The sequence below is a fragment of the Pseudomyrmex gracilis genome, unplaced genomic scaffold (assembly GCF_002006095.1).
Source record: "Pseudomyrmex gracilis isolate BER0280 unplaced genomic scaffold, ASM200609v1 scaffold_961, whole genome shotgun sequence".
Classification (NCBI taxonomy): domain Eukaryota; kingdom Metazoa; phylum Arthropoda; class Insecta; order Hymenoptera; family Formicidae; genus Pseudomyrmex; species Pseudomyrmex gracilis.
The window spans coordinates 16,906-38,708 of record NW_018021545.1 but is presented as its reverse complement, the minus strand read 5'-3'; the positions used below and the strand labels follow the sequence as shown (position 1 = coordinate 38,708).

Here is a 21,803-nt window from a genome sequence, read left to right as displayed (position 1 = left end):
GATTTATATTTATTTTATTTTATTATATTTAATTATATATATTAATTTTCTTCACAATTTTTTTATAAGTTACAAGAAATGTTTGTGAGGTGATATATTTGTATGTACAAATATATTATACATACATTTTTATTTTAGTTTTTGTGTTTATAATGTTGTAAAAATAAAGAACAGTATTTTTTTTTTTTAAATTAAAAGATTTGTGATATTAATTCTTTATATAACAAAAGATAAATATTCAAATTCTGTAAAGGTCAGGAAATCCAATTGACCATGCTAATATGCACTAGCTATAAGCAACAATGGCAGAAAATGTATATGTTTCTTTAATATACTACAAAAAGTAAAATGTAAACAAATTTTATCGAAAAAATCATAAAATTATTTTTAATAAAAGTATTTTATAATAAAACATAACTTTGGTTAAAAAATAATAAAACTATGACTATAAAATAAAAGTAATAAATTACCATACAGTAATTATATTTAACTAATTTATTAGTTATGACTACTTGTATATACCTATTTTATTTTATTTTTTCTTCAGTAGACATTAGATATTGATCAATGTTTTAATAAATATTAGATATTAGGTATTAGATATTAACCTAGTAATCTCTGATTTTTTTTTACAGGTTGCTGCAATGAAGTACATTAAAAGCGATTTAAATGACAATGGGCTGAAACACATCAATAATTAATATCTATACAAATCTGTCATATATTTTCAGTCATAGGTAAAAATTATAATAAAATATTTTATCAAATAACAATATTTCTTTCTACTTTTTTCTTAAAGAGAGAGATCTGTTTATATATACATATACAGTAGTTTTAAGTTTAGCATGCTTTTTTGTGTGCCAGACATGGCAGCAATAGAAGAAAAGAAGCGAGTGGGTGGCTCCAAAGTGTCAGCTATCGCAACCATCTTCCAATCGAAGCCGCAATTAGACAATCTGAGCCACAGAACAAATATTTTGTCAGATGGGTTTAAGGAGCCAACTGTTCCATTGAAAGAATCTCCAACGCAAGTGACAGTGGTTAGGACTGAGAGCCATGTGGCACGTTTTAACAACGCTCGAGCTCTTTTTGAGAAACTTGGCGAGGAAAACAAATCAAATAAACCGTAAGTGAACACTTTAAATTATATAATTTTTAAATATAAATTCACTTTTTAGTTAATTATTAATAAAATAAAATATTATTTGTGTATGTTTGTGCATATTTGTTTTTTATATTAAAGAAAAGAAAAAAGGAAAAAAGAAAAGTTAGAGTCATGTTTAATTCATATAGAGTGGACCGAATGACGAAGCCAAACAATCTACACGGTCTACGATCTCGCTCTAGTTCCGCAAACTCAGGTTCTGGGTGTACATCGCCCACAAGATCACCCCGTCCTCGTTCACCATCTCCTCCTGGTAGCCGTGAACATCTGAGCACGTGGAGCGCAAGCGTACCGGCTCTAAATGCCGAACGCCATTTTGAGAATGGTCACTGCGCACCAGAGCGACGATCTGGTCTGGGTAAAGTTGATCGGACGTTCGGAAAAGAAAACGATCGTCCGGAGCGACCGGAAAAACCGGAACGTCGACCAAACTCGAAAGAATTAATTGAGAAGCAGCGGAACTGGACCAGCCACTTCTCAAAAACTAGACCAAGTCGCTATAATTCCGATCCGAATCGTTCATTGGTCCAGACATCTTTGAATTCACAGAATGCTCAGAACCAGATTCAGTCATCTTCTGTCGACATGTGCCAAAGCTCAGCGAGCCCAACGACCAACGATTCCGTGAATCCAGCTACGAGATCAGCAAGTTTCTGTTCAGTACGCTCGCCTCCGCCACCACTTCCACCTGTCAGGAACTCGTCCGCAGCCGGCAGAAAAGAACGACCAGCGAGTATCGCCTCCGTCAGCCCATCCGAGTTGCTGGAAAGCCCAGAATATGCAACGGTGGAAAGATTTGACGACATCTCTCCGACGATTCCCGAATACGCCGTTGTGCAGAAAATAAGAAAATCTCAAGATAATCTGAAAGAGAGCCAAGATGCCGACAACGATAAAACTCAAAATGTTGAGTTGCCAGAATACGCTGTTGTGCAGAAGAACGTTTCATCAAAGATGATTTTGAAATCAACGGAAAACGCTAAAGAGATTTCAAAAATTACTACGCAAAATTTGAAAAATACAGTAGCTGCAGAGCCAACAGCTCTAGGAAACAAAATCGTGATTTCCAAGCCAACAGACGATGTTGACGACATTTCTAAAGCTGTGCAGATTCTAAAGAGTCCGACAGTTTTGGAAGCAATTTCAGGAAGCAAAATTGGAGTTTCAGTGGAGGTTAACAAGGAGATTTCTAAATCTTCTGTACAGAATTTAAAGGGTTCATCAATTGCAGAAGAAGTTTCAGGATGTAAAAGTGCAGTTTTGAGATCAGCAGAGAATTTAAAGGAAACTTTAAAAAATTTTACTGGAGAAGGAGTTCCAGTAGTCAAATCTACAATTTCTAAGTTAACAGACGACTCGAAGAGTGAAATTAAGGAAGTCTCAAAAGAAATTAAGATTTTAACAACCGCGGATGAATCATCAGGTTCTAAGACTATTATTGCGAACGAGAGTAATGACTTTTCTGAGCAAACGAAAGCGGCGCCAGTGTTGCACTGCGATATCTCTAGTCCAACTCGAAATGCTCCGACGGAAAATATCTTGGTAAGAAGGGAGAGCGATTTGTTGGAGGCGCCCGAATACTTCAACTGTCCTCCAAGCCCGATTCACTCGCCGGCAAAGACTTCCCAATGGAGAAATGAATGGCTGGCGAAGAACGACGAAATTCTGAAGAGAACCGTGGATTTGAGGGATTTAAAACCTTCGTCGAAGGAAGCTTTGGAGACAGAATCACGCAACGAAGTGATTAGGTCAGATCCGAGACCCGACTGGGCCAGACCAAACGCAAAGAGAAAAGAGTCCACAACAGTGGACGACAAGAAGATCGAGTCGATACGCTCTCCAGAATCCGAAGCGGGTCTGCCTTCCGCGGGTACTGATAGCGCCTCATCCAGTATGAGTTCTCCCAGTTCGCCCTCTAAAGACAGTAAGGAAGAGAAGGCTGAAAAGGAGATGTCGGAAAAACATCAAACAGGTAAGTTATTGGATTCTCGTGCAAACATAGAAAATGTGAGATCAAAATTTGTAATTTTTGATAAACAATTTATAATTAATTTTATATGTCGTTCTTTTAAATTTCTATTTGCATTTATTTATCCTATTTGAAGATTAATGAGGTTGATAGTTGGTTTTAAAAATAAAACTTGTACATTTTTGCAAAAACTAGGTGACTTCTACAGTCGTGAGCTGGGATGGCAGTGTGCCAAAGTGCTAAAAAGTAAAAGTACCAGACGTAACCCCCTCTCCCTTCTTTTTCCTATTCTCTTTTCCTTACTCTACTCTGCCTCCTCTTACTAACATGTATTATTTATAGAAATCACTGTATGGCTTGTCCAACGGCCAAATGTTCGTGCCTCGTCACGTTTACTTTATAAAGTGTCTGAAACATTTTACAAAATTTAAAAATTTGAAAATTATCAATGTTGTGTTTCAGTTTTAATCGACGCAGTGATTTCTATATGACAGTTTAACGTTACGAGTTATAATGCATTTTATAAACGTGAAAAGAACAAGTTTGTAAAGTAGTTTGATATATGCGTAAAGATGAAATAAATGTTTGAGGAGATAATAAAAACTTCCAATTTACTGAAAAATACATTCATAAGAAAGATAGGGAGAAAAGAGATAGTGTCTTTGATTGAATTAATAACTTGTTAAAATTTGTATGCAACTCTACAAGTATAGAATTTTTCAAATCTATTGTTTTTTAGAATATCTACTAGAGACTATCCATACTATATTAGTGCATGAAATGTTGTGCTATATTTTATATAATTAAAATTATTATACTTAATAGAACTCTACGTGCTTCAAAGAAAAACATTAAATTATGTGTTTGCGGTTACTTTGCATTGATTGTAAAGGTACTTTGGAGACGTATTAGTTCAATAAAAATTTTTTTTATTTTAACGTATAAAAAAAACATTAATTTCGATATTTTTAACTTAAGAATTTATTTTTTTATATTCAGGTCGTAATAGCTATGACTTGGAAATGGAAGACCAGGAGAAGTCAGCTACAGCTACATACCAGAGCTGCATTTCGGATACAGAGAGTCCGCCTGAAAGAGATCAATTCAAATTCAACGAAACAGATACAACTACGGTCATTCGACGTTCTCATGTGCGTCTCGATCTTCAAGCCGCTGGTTTAGGTCCACGTCCACCTTCTGTTATTAGTTCCGATCAAGAATATCCTCCTCTTGAACACAAGGATATTCCCGTACCCTCTCCGTATGATAAAAAGCAGCAACATGGCGAAGAAATTGTTTTGCAGTGTAATATTGAGCGCAAAATTCAATCAAAGCCAAGTACGGAGACAAAAACTCATAGCAATACTACAGACGCAATAAAAAATAATCTTACGGAAACTGCGTTGGAAGGAAAATTGAAGTCCAGCAGCGATGGAGTGTGTCAGAAGATGGTCTCGAATGCAAAAAACGATCAGATTAAGATTAGCGTCAAAGAGAAAATTGCGAAGAACAAGGAAGAGGTCTCCGGTAAGCGTTCCAGTTTTGTTGAAAGTGAAAATAAGATTGACAGTGCTGACAAAACGACTCGTAGCCAGGAGATGAACAGTTTCAGTTTAATAGCAAAGGAAAGCAAAGACGAAGAAAAATACGTGACAGAAGTGATAAAGTCTGAAGTCAGCAACAGGAAGGAGTGCATCGCGGCGGTGAACAGCGTTCTGAACAAGAAAACGGAGAGTGTGGATCAACCGCAAACAACATGGGAGCAAGAAAAACAGAAAGCTGAACTGGCGAAGCTCAGGTTATCAGAGAATTACAATCAGAACTCCTTGCCGGCGTCTAATGCGCTTTCGCAAAGACAGTCTAGCAAAAAATCTAGTGAATATTCCGAATTGGAGAACAGTCAGATTGAAGACAGTGATTCCAGTGATACGAAAACCATCGTAAATGTGGAGAATGTGACAACGGAAGTGCAGAACAATTCTGTCAGGATTGAGACACCGTCGAAACTCGGTGTGAACAATATCGCTCCTGTAACACCGGATACTATGACTCCGGATGAGGCTGAAAATCTGCTGAGTTCTCGGTGAGCATTTCGAAGAAAAAAAGAGAAGCAACTTTATAGTCAGTGTTAGATTGCACTTGAAATTTTATATAGAAATAACATATATATATATATATATATAACAAGAATATTTTATTTTTTATTATCTGATTTTAGTTATCAGCATTAACAATGATAAAAAAATATATTTTTGGAATGATAATGTTTTTTCAAAGCTGCTTTTATAGATACTTATAACATCTGCATTCTAAAAGCAATTGCATTATTTGTAACATGTTTATATTTAAATGGCACAATATAACAATTCTTTTGCTGCACTTTCGCAGCTTGATATTTGCAAGATTTAATTTGGAAGCTTAATCTTTTTGATAATTTGATAATAATAATTTTTTTCTTTTATGTTTTGATTCTAATACTTTTGTGTTTATTTGAATGCGAATTTGCCGATTGCGCCTTGGTCTCGTACAGCATCTTAGAGAAGAAGATCAGGTGAGTATGTTTGCGATACAAACTTGCGAGATTGATTTGCTCTCAGCTGTTGGTTTTATTAAGTCAAGTGAATGACTCGTAAACGTAAATTAGACAAGGTTCGGCGTTACTGTCGGATGAGGAAGCGCAGGAGATAGCGAGGCTACTGTCTCCCACCGGTGCCGGTGATGCATTAGGTGACGGGATTTCTAATGACAAGGATAAGGAAGGACAGGACAGGGATAGAGACGACCAGGACAACACGCCCGACTGGCTGTCCGATGTCCTGTCTGCTCCTGATTCCAGTCTTATCAATAGCGCCACTCATGATTATAGGTGAACGAGCTTATTTTTTTTTTTTTTTTTTTTTTTTTTTTTTTTTTTTTTTTTTTTTTTTTTGCGCATCTTTTCTCGCGCGTTTTTAAAATGCATTTTTATTTTTATTCTCAATTGTTTCTTGTCTCTAATATATGTATATAATTTTTTTATAAACTCGAGAAGATGTTTAATATGTAATATTTAATTATAAAAAGTGATTGGTGAATTATTATTTAAATTTTTAATATTTTTAAAATTTCGGTTTTTTTTCTCTTATGTATCCTTGCAATTTAAACTTGCATTTATTAAATTCCTGTTTATCTCAGTCTGTCCCATAGATCTCGCAGCGATCTGACAATAGATTCATTAACGGAAAGTCAAGTAGGATCAGTAACAGGAAGCGAAAGCGGACTTCTAGGCTCCGTCAGTAGTTTGAATGACACTCACGAAGTCAATGACGATACCGAAACCGAGCATCAAGACGATTACATTCCGACTCCAGGAAAAATTGTAATATATAACATTCTTGTTTTTCTTTTTTTTTAATTAGAACGTGTTACATCAATAAAACAGAAAGAATGCAGATTTATTGAAGATAAAATAATGTTTTTGTTAGCTAATTCTTTTTATTTATATTAATAGTCTAACTAAAAACTTCTTATAAGCTTAATTTTCACGGTCGTTTTTAGTAAATTTTATAAAAAAATATATATTAATATATATAAAATACATTAATTTTTTATGTACATAATTAGATACTTGTGGAAAATGGCGTGCATTATTTCGAGGATGGTCATTTCTGGATGGAAGTCGCAGGAATCCCAGAATCCGATGAGGACGACGAGGAGTATTCATCCAATGTATCTGCTAAGAAGAGCAGCAAAGTATCTTTTGATACCGGTCCTATGCGCGTTTATTCCACACATTCAGTCAACGAATACGACCGTCGCAACGAAGATGTCGATCCCGTGGCAGCTAGCGCGGAATACGAGCTGGAAAAACGTGTTGAAAAGATGGAGGTAATTCTTCCTGAATAACATTAAGATCCAATTATATTTGAAAAAAAAACAAGTTATCAAATATAAAATCATTTAATTTCAAATCGTCGCTGACTTCAATTTTTGTTTTTGGAAAATGAATAAGTGCAGAGCAGAAATTTTAGATGTGATGGACATACACATATATGTAAATCTCTAGGTTTTTCCAGTAGAGCTGATGAAGGGTCCGGAAGGTTTGGGTCTCAGTATAATCGGAATGGGAGTTGGTGCGGATGCGGGCCTGGAGAAATTGGGTATTTTCGTAAAGACTATTACAGAAAAAGGTGCAGCTGCGCGTGAGGGTCGAATCCAAGTGAACGACCAAATTGTCGAGGTTGACGGCAAGAGTCTGGTCGGTGTAACGCAGGCTTACGCAGCGAGCGTGCTAAGAAACACTTCCGGTCTTGTGCGATTTGTCATTGGCAGAGAAAAAGATCCTAAAAATTCGGAAGTGGCAATGTTAATTAGGCAGAGTCTCCAGGCGGATAAGGAAAGAGAGCTGGCTAATGCTGCCAACAGGCAAGTATCGTTTTTGTATAATAATATTAAGATTAAAGAAACTCTATAAAGGTTTTCAATATTTTATTTTGCTGCGTTCCTAATGATGATTATTATCCTTGCTCGCTAAAATAACGTGACGAAAATTTCATGGCCATTCCAACGAGAGCCTGAGGCACCTTGGAATGCTGAGGGAATCATAGTTTTTACAATGAGTTTAATCTCTTATTGTCGCAAGCAATATTTTAAGAAACACTACTCATTGTTCGTAAACAGAAAGCTCAACTTCTCCGATGCTTCTCCCGATAGTCAACGAGGAAACGAGGATATTTCCATCGGCAGCGGAATGGGCGGAATCCCCGGTTCGCCGGCTATGTCCTCCTGCTCAGAAGGAGAACCACCTCATAGTCCCATCGAGAATTACCTGTCTCCTTCCAGTCGTAGTCGATCTCCGATACTTAGCTCGTCTGTGCCACAACACAATACTACCACGCAAAGCGATGTGGACAGTCTAAGATTGCTTTTGCAAGAAGTATGAGATGTTTTACGTGTATTTATATTTTTTTTGTGTTTCACAATATTTAGAATATATATTCCTTTACTTTCTTTCATTTGTCAAAATAATTTCAATTTTGTTTAACAAAAACTTACTTCATTTGTTTATTTATGTGTTACATACGTTGTGTGTCAAAGTGTTTGTTAGTTTTGTAAATAGTCATCAACTGTGATATTACACTAATTATTTTTTTCACGATACATATAGCATAACTTTTGTATATATTTTTTGTGTACATGTGTACATTATGAAAATACGCACATATGTACATGTCACGCAAATTTATTACAATTGCACAGTATTTTATCAATTGTTTTTGTTTTGTTTTGCTTATGCACTATGCGTGTCGTTGCTTGCAGAGTCAGTATAAACTTACATTAGCGAACGAAGAAGTTGAAAAACTCAAAGCGAAGGTAATGTAATATCATAATATAGTTTTTAAATAAAATGACAACTAAAAATAAAAGATTATATTATATAATTTAAAAAATTATTTAAATAATTACAATTCCTTAATAGGAAGATGTTAACATAACATAAAAAAACTTAAAGTATGATGTAAAATAATATAAAAAAACACTAAAAATATTGGTATTTGTTTGCGCTTTTCATCTATGTTTATATTTTAACATGCTTTATTTAGTCTATGGAGATTTTTTTGCTATTCTCTTGCATGTGTTGTATGTAAAATAGATAAAATCGTGTGTGTATATTTATAATATTATCGCTCATTTATTATATTATATTACAAATATTTAATGAATTATATTATAATTCATTATAATTATTATAATGAATTATGACAAAAGTTCTCATTGTTATCTTTTATTCTTTTGTATAACGTAATCTATAATTTTATGTGTTAATTTTACTCTATCATATTTCTATATCACAATTTTCATATTACATATGAATGAATTAACAGCTAGTGGAACTGGAAAACAGTGGAGCGGGCAGCGAAGAGTACGCGGCCAAATTGCGAGAATCGGGATTGCGTCTTCATGAATCGGAAAGAGCGTTGGGCACTGCTCGTCAAGATCTGTCAGCAGCAAGGGAGATGCTGTCTCAGGCAACAACGCAGAACGCGGCTCTTCAGCAGAAGTACGCTAGAGCTAGAAGAGCCGCCAGAGAGTTGCGAGCGGATATAGCAGCTAGAGACGAGTTCTATCAGCAGTTACTGCAAGAAAAAGATACAGAATATAACGCGTTAGTTAAAAGTCTCAAAGACAGAGTGCGTATTTCTCAAAGGCTTTAATCAAATAATGCCGGAGAAAATAGATAATTTTGACAGAAGAATTTTATTTCAGGTGATTACACTGGAGGTAGAGTTGACGGAAACGCAAAGGCGGTTCGGTCTGCCCGTGCGATTGCCCTACGACAATGCCACTGCCAGAATAGCGACACCGCAACTTTCTCGCAGGCAACTGCCGCCACCTCCTTCGTCGACCAGCTGTCAGCTCTCCGATACAGAAACTTCTGATCTCAGTAGTCCGGACGACGGTGATAAGACTGCGACCGTAGAGAGAAAACTGCCTCTGCCGATGCCAGTGAAGGAGGAATTGGATCGCGCTGTGCCAGCCCATCGTCTACTAGACAATTCCGCTGGTAAAAGCAAAGCGGAGTTGGCTAGCAGAGGTGGTTTGGCTAATCGACAGTTGCCCAAACGATCCGGTGGGCTCAGCAACAGTAGTTCATCGGTGTGTTGTTGATCTCTTATATAAATTTATTAAAATTTATAATTTCAATTTTGGCGTATAATATTGGATCTTATTAAACCTGATTTTAGGACTACGGATTGGATGAGTCCGGAGATAACACGGATGACGATTCCTCCTCAAAGCTTACCTCGCAGGACAACAGTAGCAGGTCGCCCAACGATTTAACGTCCAGGCAATCCAATCTGAGTTCCTATTCCAGCACTTCATCCATCAGCTCACTCAAAAGTAAGTCACACATGGATCCCATACATCCTACCGCAATTCGACAGCACAGCACCATCAGCTCGCAAGTCAGGGCAATGACCGAACAGAGCTGGCCTCAGTCGCAAAAAAGTATGCATTTACTTTTTACTTTAAATGTGTCGTTTAATTTTTATTTCTTCGATGCTTTCAGAAAAAAAATATCAAAATTTCTCTTTGTAGCTTTAAGCGGACCTCCCGCGTCATTAGCGGAACAATTGAAACAAGTTTTAGCAGAAAGAGAAAAAAGACTTGGTGGAAATGATTCTTCGCGAGAGAGCTCCGGAGACTTCACTGATCTCAACAATCCTCATAATAACGATCCCACTATGGTGACGCATCATCTTGTTGAAGAAATACGACAGGCTGTTAATGAGGCTAATCAAAGAGGTAAGTAGAAATACGAATTCGAAATCAAACTCACTTGCGACAGTGACAAAAATCCGATTTTGATGTAAATATTCTGTTTCTGTATCCAGCGAAAAAGGTGTCGATTCCTCCGTCAAATTTGATTACCGGTGGAGGAGCTCCTTGGCATCATCCAGGAAGTTCTCCTTCAAGCTTATCCTCCGGCGGTTCTGTGAGTCCTCCTGGCGTTGATCCTAGTCCTTCGAAAGCTGGTATTACAGGTATTATTTCAGAATTTTACATATTTAATACGATATTTAATACGATATTTACTTCGATCACTCAGTCAGGAAAACAAATAATTTAAATTTAATGTTTTTTTTTCTAATTGTCCCCTATATCATAATGCTTTATATTTAAGTATATCTGGTTTATTTTTGTAGCTTTTTGAAATGCATGTGTGTGTGTGATTTGCTTTAAAATATATATTTTTTATAAATCTTAACTTTTACTAACAACATTAATGAGATGACAAAACTATTGCTAATTAAATATCAAAGGTGTGAACATTTAAAACATATTTAATAACTTTTACTGATAGAGTGATTATTGCTCTAGAGTGATAAGATTTCACTACATCGTACTTACTTTCCGTAATGCATGCCTTACAAACATAGATTCGAGCACAGTTTGGTTGCCCGCTCACCTAAGCGACTTTGGTTTAGGTGACAAGAAATCTCATTTTTGGCAAAATGCACCGGTCACAGATTGGTCTAAAGAGCAAGTGAGTATTTAATTGATTTTTTGTTTCTTTTAAGAGAATCTTTACAATTGAATATTTATTTTTCCACAAACGTCTTAAACTTAGATTGTCAAAAGCTTGGTAAAACTTCATCTCTCTCTCTCTCTCAGTATAATTTTAATTATTGTATAATTTCTCTCTTTCATTTCTGCTATTGTCAATGATGTTTGTATTTTTATACTTCTAAAGAAAGGAATATTGTCACTCTAGGTTTGCCAGTGGTTAGCGGGAATTGGTTTAGAACATTACTCTCCTCAATTTTTGGATAGTGGCATCAACGGAAGTAATCTGTTACGCTTAGAGTCGAGAGAGTTGAAGGCTCTCGGGATCTACGGTGACTCAAAGGCTCATCTGAAACGCAAGCTGAAAGAGTTAAGGGCTCAGGCCGATCGCGAGCGCAAAGAACGCAAAGAGATCGAACGAATGCGGCGAAAAGCGGAAAAAGCCGCACGGAAAAAGTAGCATGCGAACGCACTAGATGCGTTCGATATCGATTAAATTATCCGAGAAGAATGGTGTGGATCTTCCGGACGCGACTGATATACAGGGTATCTCAAAAGAGGTAAATTTAAGGAGAATGACTTAATGGTGCGGATTTTATATTAAAATCTAAATCGACGGATTACGTTTTATCGAGAAAAAATAAAGAAATATAAAATTTAAATAACGCCGTCCATTTCATACAGGGTGTTGCGTAGAAAGCTGCGTGCTCTTTGAAAAAGTATGTCATCTTCGTCGAGCAGTCATATTCATTAAAAGAGAATTTTATTCTATTTATTATTCTCGAAACTACTTGAAAAAATTAATGTAAAATAATTAAAACATTCAAGTGATTCTAAGAAATATTATGATGTTTTTACTGTTATTTATTATTAGGAATTAATTACAAAAAGTATTAAATACTTTAGTAACTAATTGTCAATTATTGATAATATATATTTTCTACTTTTAATCATGCTTAATTGTAAGAACAATTAGTTATTAATTTTTGTTAATTTTAATTATTTCCTAATAATAAATTAAAAGTATAAGATTACTTCAAATTATTTATAATTGACATTGTTACAAATTACTTTCTATTAATAATTTAAATTGCCTCTTTTTGAGACACTCGGTATATTCTAGCGTTTTGTTTTTTTAAACTACTCCACTACCATTCAATTGTAATTTGTTTCCTTAAATGATGGCGTATTGCGCCTCTGCATTTATTTGTTATCGCGCCATACTTATTACTTTCACTATTAAGTATTTTTTCTCAGTTAATACTATTTAAAAGTGAGCGCGTGCGTACGTGTGTATGTGTGTATGTATGTGTGTATGCGTATGCGTGTGCGTGTAAAAGTTCAAGCAAAATGATCGCGTTCTAGTTATGCGGTTAGCTCTGCGTTAGCGGCTAATTTGTGCTTTAATAAATTAAAGCCTTACTTTTGTAAGGACAATTGCAGTTGTGAGCTGCTTTTATTACTAGATACAGTATCGAGAACGCGAAAAAGTATGTAATAAAACATGTCTTCAATACAAATGTTTTTAATTTTGCGTACGTATATGATAATTTATTTTTATACGTATATTTATATGCATGGTTTATTTTTTATAAATATATGTATAAAAGTATTGTTTTTTCCTTATTTATTTGTATTATTTGCGTTTAACAACTCTTTTCACGATTAGATACTTTTCAATTAGACATTAATGTAATTGCGTTGTCTCTTTCGATTTTATATAAAATTACGCATCAACGAGAGAAATTAATTACAAATAATAATTATTAATTATCTACAAATTACTCTTGTTAAAAATATATTTCTGATAAATTATCATTAAATTTGACCAAATTTCGAAAATCCTTTTGAATTAAAATTACTACACAAAGAATTGTACTGAGTAAATATAAAAAAAAACTTTATCTCCGTCAAATAATTACAATATTTTACAGTTTATTTTAGTGTGCAAAAACAATAAGTAATTAGAAAAAGATAATAGAAACTGCTAACGTTTCAATAATAAATATCAGTATTATTTAAATTGATTGTTAGAGACAGCGTATGTATTATATATTTGCTCTATAATTATTTCATAATAATTGAAACGGATATGTATATCTCTCCTTGTAATTTGTACATATTTATTCGCTCTAAATCTGCTCAAGCAAATTTTCTTACACTGAGCGTCAACAAATTTGTGTCTTGTTTCCTCAATTCGTTTTCACAAAATTGTCGAACATTTGCAGAAAAAAAGAAAAGAAAAATGGATGTCGCGAGATCAAAGATTTGTAAATTTGAAGACATTCAGAAGTGTCAAACATTCCACAGGAATAGAGCGTAACCTAGCAGCTAAATTGCTTTCTTCTACGAAGAAAAGATTTCGAGCATGCAAAAGGCTGCGAGGTTGAGGACGCAGAATTATGTCGAAGAGGAGAGACGAGCGTACTTCCCTGTACGCATACTTATTTATAATAGCGTTAAACTTCCTTATGCTCCAGTTTGAACATTTCTGAACGTTTTGTCGTGAGCGGCCAGCAATGTTGAGTTCTGGAGTGTGGTGTGTAAATATACATATATGTACTGAGCGATAATTAATAACGACAATTGTAACTGAGACGAGAGTAATGATATGTAAGACGATCAATGTATATGTGTGTGTATACGGGTGCGTGTGTGTGCGCGCGTGTGCGAGTTGCGTGTGTCCGCAGAGCGAGAACAAAAACGACTACCAGTGTCATAATGTTACTTTACAAAGCATGATCCCTTCTTGATCGTAAATCCCTAATGAAAGTCCTCCACTACTGCGACACGCACTTGTTTTTATTGTTTCATTCACAACGAACTGTGAGAATGAATCGCCCATATTTCTTACGAGAATTGTTAACATGTTAGTTATTGGCACACAATGTCAATAGAATTGTCTCACTCCACTTCCCCTAATCCGAAATGAAATTTCACGTTTACTTCTTTCAATACTTCCCTCGCTAAGGATCTTGAGATTCGAATTTTTCTCGGCATTGGAAATAGAGATTCTGGAATATTGGAACTTCAAGAAAGCGGACTTCATTGTTAAATGTTGTGAATTATTGGATCGATTTTGAATTCTTGGATCTCGGGAATCCTTAGAGGTACGAATTCTTCAACTTTTAAATCCTTGCAATCTTCTTGAGTCGTAATCCTTTATCTTAAAATTTCATAAACTATCGATTTTTTAGAATGTTTTAATTGCTGTTCTAGATTGTTTTATCATGTTATATCTTGTGATCCTCTTCAAGTTCTGGAGGTCCTCATATTAATGTATCCTCGTCCCTTAAGAACAGACCTTTCATGAAACCTGACTGATTTATTATAAGTTTTATAGCCGATTTTCAACGAATCACTTAGCCACGTAATTTTGAGAAGCGCCTCGTACACGATCCGATTAATTGCAAAAACGAATAGTAAAGCTCTTTTCTTGCGTAATAATTTAATAATCTGTAGCGATTTTGAAAAAGTAGAACATTGTAGTTCAGCATGTTGTTAAGATTCACGATTGATTGTGAACTAATATATTTTATTTTTCATTTCACAAATATTTTGAATTTTGAAACTTTTTTTGATAACCAATCGCGTAGTTTTACTATTGCTTTTACCGGATCGTGTGTGATTTGAGTCATGTACATGTTTCTATTGATTTTGAGATTATTGCTCAGAAAATAAAAAAAGAGAAATCGATCGAAACGATGGAAATAGTAAGCGATAAGAGTGATAGTGATGATGGCAATGATGAAGGTATATGCAAAATGGCAGCTTTTTAATATGTCAAAAAGTATTGTCAACAAATACTCTTAAACGTTTTAATTAAAAGTAATTCGTACGATATATAAGATCACAAAGTTTTAAGTCTGTTTTTTTACTCTTTACCTGCTTCTTGGTTGCTTGGATACAATTGTGTAATCAATATATTTTATAGCGTTCAGTTATATCAATATATAACTGAATAGATAGGTAGTGAGGTTCCATTTATAAAGACATAAAATAAGTTGAATTAACCGAAAATTATACGAGAAACTTTAAACTTCGATAATTATGCCTGCAATAATTATAAAGGATTATCAGTGGCGACAGACAGAAAAAAAAATTATCATTTACGTGCCACTGAAAGGCTGTCCTAAAAATGTGGATTTATTTGTCATGGACAATTACGTAAAGGTATATACAATCCTTTCTTATAACTGTTAAAACAAAATGTTTTCAAGCTCATATATCACATACATGTTGTAGATTAGCTTTCCGCCTTTTCTTTTGGAATTGTTTCTCTGGGGAAATGTACTTGAAGAAGAAAGCAAATGTACTTTAGCAGATACCGAAGCTATTTTCTCTTTACAAAAAGCGATTATTGCTTCCGATTGGCCAAGTCTTGAGATGGAAAGCATTAGCAAAGAGAAAAAACATGATCATAGAAATCGAATTTTAGAAAAGATGCAAAATGTTTTGGAAAGTCGCGCAAAATCTAAAAGTGGTGAGGTTTGTGATTGATATTGTTTTGTAAGAAGAAAATATTGAATATAAATTAATAAAATTAATTTTTTTTTGTTCACTTTGTAATTAATTAATAAACGCTAACACACATGGTATGGGAATTATCGCATTTTAGAAAAACGTGAACTATTGCAAAAAGAAGCGGTAAAAGTGCAGATTAATTTGGATACCAATACATTAAATAAAATAGAATCCTTGAGAGATTCAAATCGAAAAGCTGCAATGCAAAACTTCGAAGAATGGCGGTCGAAAGCAGAAGAACCAATATTTCAAAATATCTGTGGGAAAGTACAAAAGAATAGAAAAGAGTACAGGTATCGTAAACAAATATATTGATAAACATGAGATAAGAATATGTAGAAAAGTTTTTGTTTTGAAAAAATAGGTCTGATTGGATATTTAATCAAAAAACTTTTTCAAAAGGCCTGCACTTAAGTGGTTTAAAGATGAACTCGGTATCTTAAAATCTTATGAAATCGACACAAAAAACTTAAATAAAAACATAGAAGAAAACCGACATGAAAATTCAATTAAAAAATTAAAAAAAGAATCAAGTGACAAAAATCTAAACAAAGAATTAATTGTTGAAAATATGAAAGAAGAGTCAAATATCGAAAAAACTTTGAAAGAAACTTCGCTTATTGAAAAAAATGTAAAATCAGTATCAAATACTGAAGAAAAACTAAAAACGGAATCAATTGTTAAAGAAAGTCCAAGAAAAGAATCGATTAATAAAGTGAATTTGATAGAAAAGGCAGTTTTTAATAAAAATATACACGAAAGAGTAAATTGTTCAAACGTAAAAAAAAATATTTTAAGCGAGAGTTTTAACTCCGAAGAAACGTTTTGCAATTTCGAAGATTCCGAATCGAATTGCAGTTCAGATTCTGATCAAACGCCTAATAAATCATCAAGTCCTTTAATTAAGGAAATGACGAAAAAATTGTCACGGAAATGTTACTTGACGATGAAGAAAGAGAAGTCCGACCACGATTTAATTGATAGAATATTGAAGAATCGATACTCCAGAATGAGCCAAATATTCGATGAACCTGCAAAATCAGTTCCGCTTCCTAGAAGAAATGGAACTATTAATATAACATTTTCTGAGAGGGTCTTTCCTACTCCAGCGAGAGAAAGTGTTTACGCCGAAGAACAAGAAGTATGTTATATATATATGTGTGTGTAAATCTTCTAAATTTCGATGTATTCGATGCACATTATGTAGTTTGTTCTTAATTTATTATCAGTGGCTTGCCAAACAAGCAGAAGCTAGAAGAAAGACTGGATTTGTCGACAAAGATCTTCGTCTTGAAGAGCAAGATCCTCAGTGGTTGAAGGATAAGGGCGAGTACGACGGTTGAATTGCGCTTTCTGTCGTGTACTTTTTATTGATATTATTTAATTGCAATTACTTTTCTGTTACAGCGATTTCTTCAAAGCAGGAAATTATTTAGCCGCTATCAGCGCATATTCTCACGGGATAAAAATCAGCGACAAAATGGCAGCGCTCTATTTGAACAGATCTGCTGCGCATTACGCTATTGGAAATTATTACAGGTGTATTGATGATTGTTCTAAGGTAACAAAAGATCATTTTACGTACAAATATGTTACAAACATTTTCAGAAAAATATACATATAAAAAAATAATCTTCAGGTATTAGAACTGATTGAACCGAAATGCGAAAGTAACAGAGTGTCGCGAGCAAGATGTTATGCTCGTCGAGGTGCTGCGCTTTGTAAATTATCCGCGCCGCAACACGGAATTCCCGAATTGGAAGCTGCTCTCAAGTTAGATCCAACTAACGAAAGTATCAAATCCGATCTCGAAGCCGCTAAACAATACTTTAACATAAAGAACTAAAAAGAAAAGAAAAAATATCGATGAGGTTGGTTTTCTAATACTTTTTATTGTGAAAATTAGAGAATGATCTTTTACATATATAATTATTTATTCTTAATAAATATAAAATATCAAAGATATTTGTCACATATATTCACCAATATTTTTCAGTTTGTACCGATAAGCTCGTGTTATTTTTAGTTTATTAGAAAAAAGAGACAAAGTATTATGTACAAAGAAAATATCACAGACACAAAGCTTTCGATCTACTAACTTACAATCTACTTTTTGTAGGATATATAGGAGAAAGTCTTTAAGTTCTTCAAGATGAAAAAATCTTTGGATTCTGAGATATATAATATATCACTTATATCTGCGCGTGTACCTTGATTGTTCACAAGAACTAAATGCATTAGGAATAATTGGCGGACGAGCCAATTTTTGAGAAATAACAATTCTTTAATTTTAAAAAACAATCTACAAAAAAAGCTATTTTTCAGAAAATTCTTGTTTAAAGCTTGGAATTCTTCAGAGAAGTGGCTAGGACTTTGTCGATACAGGCACATTTGATGTGCTCCGGAGCGTGAATAATTTCGTGATGACGATCCCGTTGTCGATCAATGTTATGCCTGACCATAAAGACAAGACTGATATTTCTGATTTCGGTCGGAGCGCAAATCTGTTTAGGCTCAGGACAGCATCCCGAGCCCGCGCAACGCGCTAAAACTGTGGATGCAGGATAAAAGATTTCGTCAGGTCCTAGGCCTACAGTTAGAAGATCTTCTATTGGTACAGCCCTCGGCTGGGGCACGGAGCATGGAAATTGGTGCACTCTTTGCACATGGTTTAGAAAACCACTGTCTCTATATTGAAACAAGAACGTTTCGATATAAATTGCAAACATAAAGTGAAATTAGAGAAGAAGAAATAATAATTTGAAAAAGAATGAGAACAAAAGTAATTTAAAACAGAAAGAATTGAGAAGAAATTGAAGAAATAAAAAGCAATAAAACGTAAACGAATTAGAAGGATAATTCGATAAATAATATGTTTGTAAAAACGTAAAGAAAAAATAATTATCTTACCTGTGATGCCTACCAATGACGGCTAATGCGAATTGAATGTAGATTATCAATAACAAAAGGTTCTTCATCGTCATGGTGTAATTCGTGAAACAAAGTCTTTAAATCTGAGTTTGAAAAAAATCCTTATTTCGAATTAACAATCTCGGACACTTTAACTCAGGTAATTTTTGCACTTCTATAATCTCTTTTTTTATAATCTACTTAGTNTTTTTTTTTTTTTTTTTTTTTTTTTTTTTTTTTTTTTTTTTTTNNTNTTTTNTTTCAGCCAACACTTTATGTTCAATTCAATTATTTTATATTTATTTTTTCTTTGCGACTTTAAAGATATTCAATTAATTCTTTCGCAAGATAACTTATTTCGTGTTTTTTGTAACAACTACTATTCGAACATGTCCGTTACAACTGTCGTCGAGTTCTGTGCGATCTGAAGTCTTTCGTTTTGTGTATATACATAACTTCTATCCAAGCTGTTCCCTCACTCTCGTATTCCCTTCTCCGATCTCTTCTTTCTCGTTCCAACCTGTGTTTCGATTTCTCTTTGCTCGTAGGATTCCCGGTAAGAGAAAGAGGTTTGAAGAGGGATCGTTTAACCGTTCCAAGAAGCTTCGCGAGATAACTATAATTACTAGGAGCAGCGAGAGAGCGCGATGTTGCATCGCGTGACTCTTCTTCTTGTTCCGTTCTCTTTTTTCTCGCAGCGTTTTCTTCCTTTTTGATTTGTTTGGCCACCTGCTTTTGGCTGTAAGAATCTGAGAAGCACTATAAATTATAAAATAGTATTTTTTGCAATATCTTTCATAAATAAATTTAATCTTATAATTTTTTCTTTTAGAAGTTCTAAAAACTGCGTATTTTTCATTTGTAAAAATGCGAATTGTCACACATGTCACTTTTTACATAATAAAAATTGTTTTAATAAGCAAAAATATTTATATACATATAAATACATTTTACAAGAAAAGTTTGTATCGTAGTTTGGCTGAAGATGATCGCAAAAATATATTCGATCGAAACGTTCCTGTTCATTTGAAGAGCACAAATTGTGTTTTTTTATTGCTTATTACCTCAGCACCACCTATACCTATGGATTACAACGGCTTATTGGTCTCATTGTGTTGTTAAGAAAAGTTCACACCTCTAAATTGCAAAGATGAAAAGAATCTTGATGAAACTAACGATTGTAAACATTTCTTTAGAATAGAAATTATCTAAAATAACGGGTATCGTAGCATGTAATATTGCGTAACACTCGTGAGACTTGCATTAATGTATCAGCGTCTAAGTCGCGTCTAGTCGCGGCAAGTATCCGGTATGCATTCTAAATGCTCCTTTTGTTTCTGTAAAAACCGCAAATTCACCGATAGATGAACAAATTAATTATAGAGGTAAAACTAATTTATAGATGTATAGTATATGATTACAACGCTTGTATGCGTACTATATGTGTAACAATAATTACTTTCGATTATCTTATATAGTAGCTTCTTACAAATTATTGGAACGTAGAAACGTAGAAATAAAGTAATTGTAACTGGAAAACAAGACAAGATATTCTTGGAAATTATATAGTTATTTTTTATTTCACTTTAATTTTTATTTTCACGAGAAAAAATGGATTAGATCTACCTTAAATTTAACGAGATAAAAAAATGGGAAAATAGATCTAATTAGATTCAAATTAAATCTAAATAAAGTAGATCTAAATAAATATAAAGTAGATCTATGTAAATTTACACTTTTATATATTATTAAATCTACTTTAGATCTACTCAGATCTACTATATTAAAACTACTCAGATTTACTTAGATTGAAGCAGATCTGAGATGATCTAATATTATAGATCTGAGTACATCAAAAGTAGATCTAATAATAAATAAAAGTGTAAATTTACATAGATTCACTTATTTCTATTTAGATTTACTTTATATTTATTTAGATCTTTATATCTATTTAGATTTAATTTATAGATTTAATTAGATCTATTTTTCTATTCTTTTATCTCGTTAGATTTAAATTAGATCTAATCCATTTTTTCTCGGGTAGTTTCACTCACTCGATAACTTCCGAAATTTATACATAGTTCAAGGTTTCGCTAATATACATAGTTTAAGTGTTTGCTAATATAGTTCAAACTATATTAGCAAAATTTTCGATGAAAGTTTCAAGATTGTCGTCATTCAGATTGAAGTGATGAAATTAAAATTACGATTAAAATTCCTTGCGAAATCAGGTGAGAATGAGTCAATAAAATCAGAATTCGCACCGTTATGGCAATCCTGTATTTCAAGGATTGAATCATCATCAAGTGATTCATACGCAAAACTTACTTGACTTGTCTAGGAACTACAAAATTGAGACATTTTTTATATCTTTTTATTTTCCTTTAATTATGCTGATTAGTGTTTAGTATCGAACTCTGAGTCATTAATACGTATTAAAATGAATGGCATTCTTAAAAATTTGGATGATCTATTTATTTAGTAATGATCAATTTACAAAGTCGAAATTTTTTAAATCTTTATGAAAAACAAGCTGAAAATGCAAGTTAATAAAACTTAAGGTTTCAAATTATATGTTAATAGTATGTGTTCTGCTCTTTTTTAAGCATTTCTTACTTTCTATTACAAAAAATAGATACGGAAATATCGACCGTAAATTTTGTAATTCTCACACACACAAAACATATCGTAAATATTGAAAACTTACTCAAAGAGACGCTGAGAAGCGTCTCAACATGCGTCACAGAGGATAACGTGAATTGCTAAATAGTGCGTCAGCAAGAAGGAAACCCCCATGGAAAGTATATCCTCAGCTTCCCACCTGCGTCACAACGCTCGGAATAACTGCGCACGGTGTTTAATTCTTTTTTTATAACGATTGCAGCCAGTCGGAAGTCGTTCCGCAATCTTTATCTGTACTTACGTATAATACACATACATAACTACTGCTGTGTTATCTCGTGTGACCAAATTTCTCCAATGATTCGCATGTATTTGATTTATTTGTAGACAATTTTAATTAAATAAAGATATCTCTCTTTTTATAGAGCTCTATTAAAAAATAAAAATTGTATATATATTTGTTTAATTAATATATTTATTTACATACATTTTTTTTAGTTTTTGCAATGTTACGCACAAATTTATACGCACGCGGTTTAGAGCTAACACATTGGATAATAGAAC

General features: G+C 33.7%; 3 protein-coding genes across 7 annotated transcripts in view; 2 read left to right on the top strand and 1 right to left on the bottom strand.

Moving 5' to 3' along the window:
• LOC109861724 overlaps positions 1-12,195 on the top strand; it is a 14,308-nt gene extending 2,113 nt beyond the window's left edge. The window contains exons 2-19 of one of the 5 annotated variants that reach the window (XM_020441500.1): positions 636-737; positions 865-1,126; positions 1,294-3,137; positions 4,134-5,217; positions 5,665-5,685; positions 5,779-6,000; positions 6,309-6,492; positions 6,738-7,001; positions 7,180-7,538; positions 7,794-8,049; positions 8,433-8,486; positions 8,999-9,304; positions 9,381-9,770; positions 9,860-10,124; positions 10,215-10,421; positions 10,511-10,660; positions 11,105-11,163; positions 11,392-12,195. In XM_020441500.1, the coding sequence (XP_020297089.1) occupies positions 867-1,126; positions 1,294-3,137; positions 4,134-5,217; positions 5,665-5,685; positions 5,779-6,000; positions 6,309-6,492; positions 6,738-7,001; positions 7,180-7,538; positions 7,794-8,049; positions 8,433-8,486; positions 8,999-9,304; positions 9,381-9,770; positions 9,860-10,124; positions 10,215-10,421; positions 10,511-10,660; positions 11,105-11,163; positions 11,392-11,643 (6,177 nt within the window). In that variant the 5' untranslated portion in view covers positions 636-737; positions 865-866 and the 3' untranslated portion in view covers positions 11,644-12,195. Of the gene's footprint in view, positions 1-635; positions 738-864; positions 1,127-1,293; positions 3,138-4,133; positions 5,218-5,664; positions 5,686-5,778; positions 6,001-6,308; positions 6,493-6,737; positions 7,002-7,179; positions 7,539-7,793; positions 8,050-8,432; positions 8,487-8,998; positions 9,305-9,380; positions 9,771-9,859; positions 10,125-10,214; positions 10,422-10,510; positions 10,661-11,056; positions 11,164-11,391 lie in introns of all 5 variants that reach the window. The other 4 variants (XM_020441499.1, XM_020441502.1, XM_020441501.1 and 1 more) reach the window with 4 other exon arrangements.
• Positions 12,196-12,775: 580 nt separating this feature from the next.
• LOC109861721 (dyslexia susceptibility 1 candidate gene 1 protein homolog) lies at positions 12,776-17,914 on the top strand. Its single transcript, XM_020441496.1, has 8 exons — positions 12,776-15,356; positions 15,429-15,666; positions 15,802-16,000; positions 16,110-16,848; positions 16,937-17,037; positions 17,115-17,268; positions 17,347-17,578; positions 17,827-17,914. The coding sequence occupies exons 1-7, from the start codon at positions 15,234-15,236 to the stop codon at positions 17,551-17,553; spliced, it is 1,761 nt and encodes a 586-aa protein (XP_020297085.1). The 5' UTR covers positions 12,776-15,233; the 3' UTR covers positions 17,554-17,578; positions 17,827-17,914.
• On the bottom strand, positions 17,647-18,835 carry LOC109861722 (vascular endothelial growth factor A-A-like). Its single transcript, XM_020441497.1, has 2 exons — positions 18,618-18,835; positions 17,647-18,395 (listed from the first exon to the last, which is right to left on the bottom strand). Exons 1-2 carry the CDS (start codon positions 18,689-18,691, stop codon positions 18,044-18,046), a joined length of 426 nt encoding a protein of 141 aa, XP_020297086.1. The 5' UTR covers positions 18,692-18,835; the 3' UTR covers positions 17,647-18,043.
• Between the last annotated feature and the right edge of the window lie 2,968 nt (positions 18,836-21,803).

Excerpts from the sequence above, each read along its gene's own strand:
- LOC109861721 (XM_020441496.1), top strand. The coding sequence starts at position 15,234 with ATGCCTGCAATAATTATAAAGGATTATCAGTGGCGACAGACAGAAAAA. Across the intron at positions 15,357-15,428 it reads TCATGGACAATTACGTAAAG|ATTAGCTTTCCGCCTTTTCT; the intron begins GTATATACAATC and ends TACATGTTGTAG. Across the intron at positions 16,001-16,109 it reads AAGAATAGAAAAGAGTACAG|GCCTGCACTTAAGTGGTTTA; the intron begins GTATCGTAAACA and ends CTTTTTCAAAAG.
- LOC109861722 (XM_020441497.1), bottom strand. The coding sequence starts at position 18,691 with ATGACGATGAAGAACCTTTTGTTATTGATAATCTACATTCAATTCGCA. Across the intron at positions 18,396-18,617 it reads GTCATTGGTAGGCATCACAG|AGACAGTGGTTTTCTAAACC; the intron begins GTAAGATAATTA and ends GTTTCAATATAG.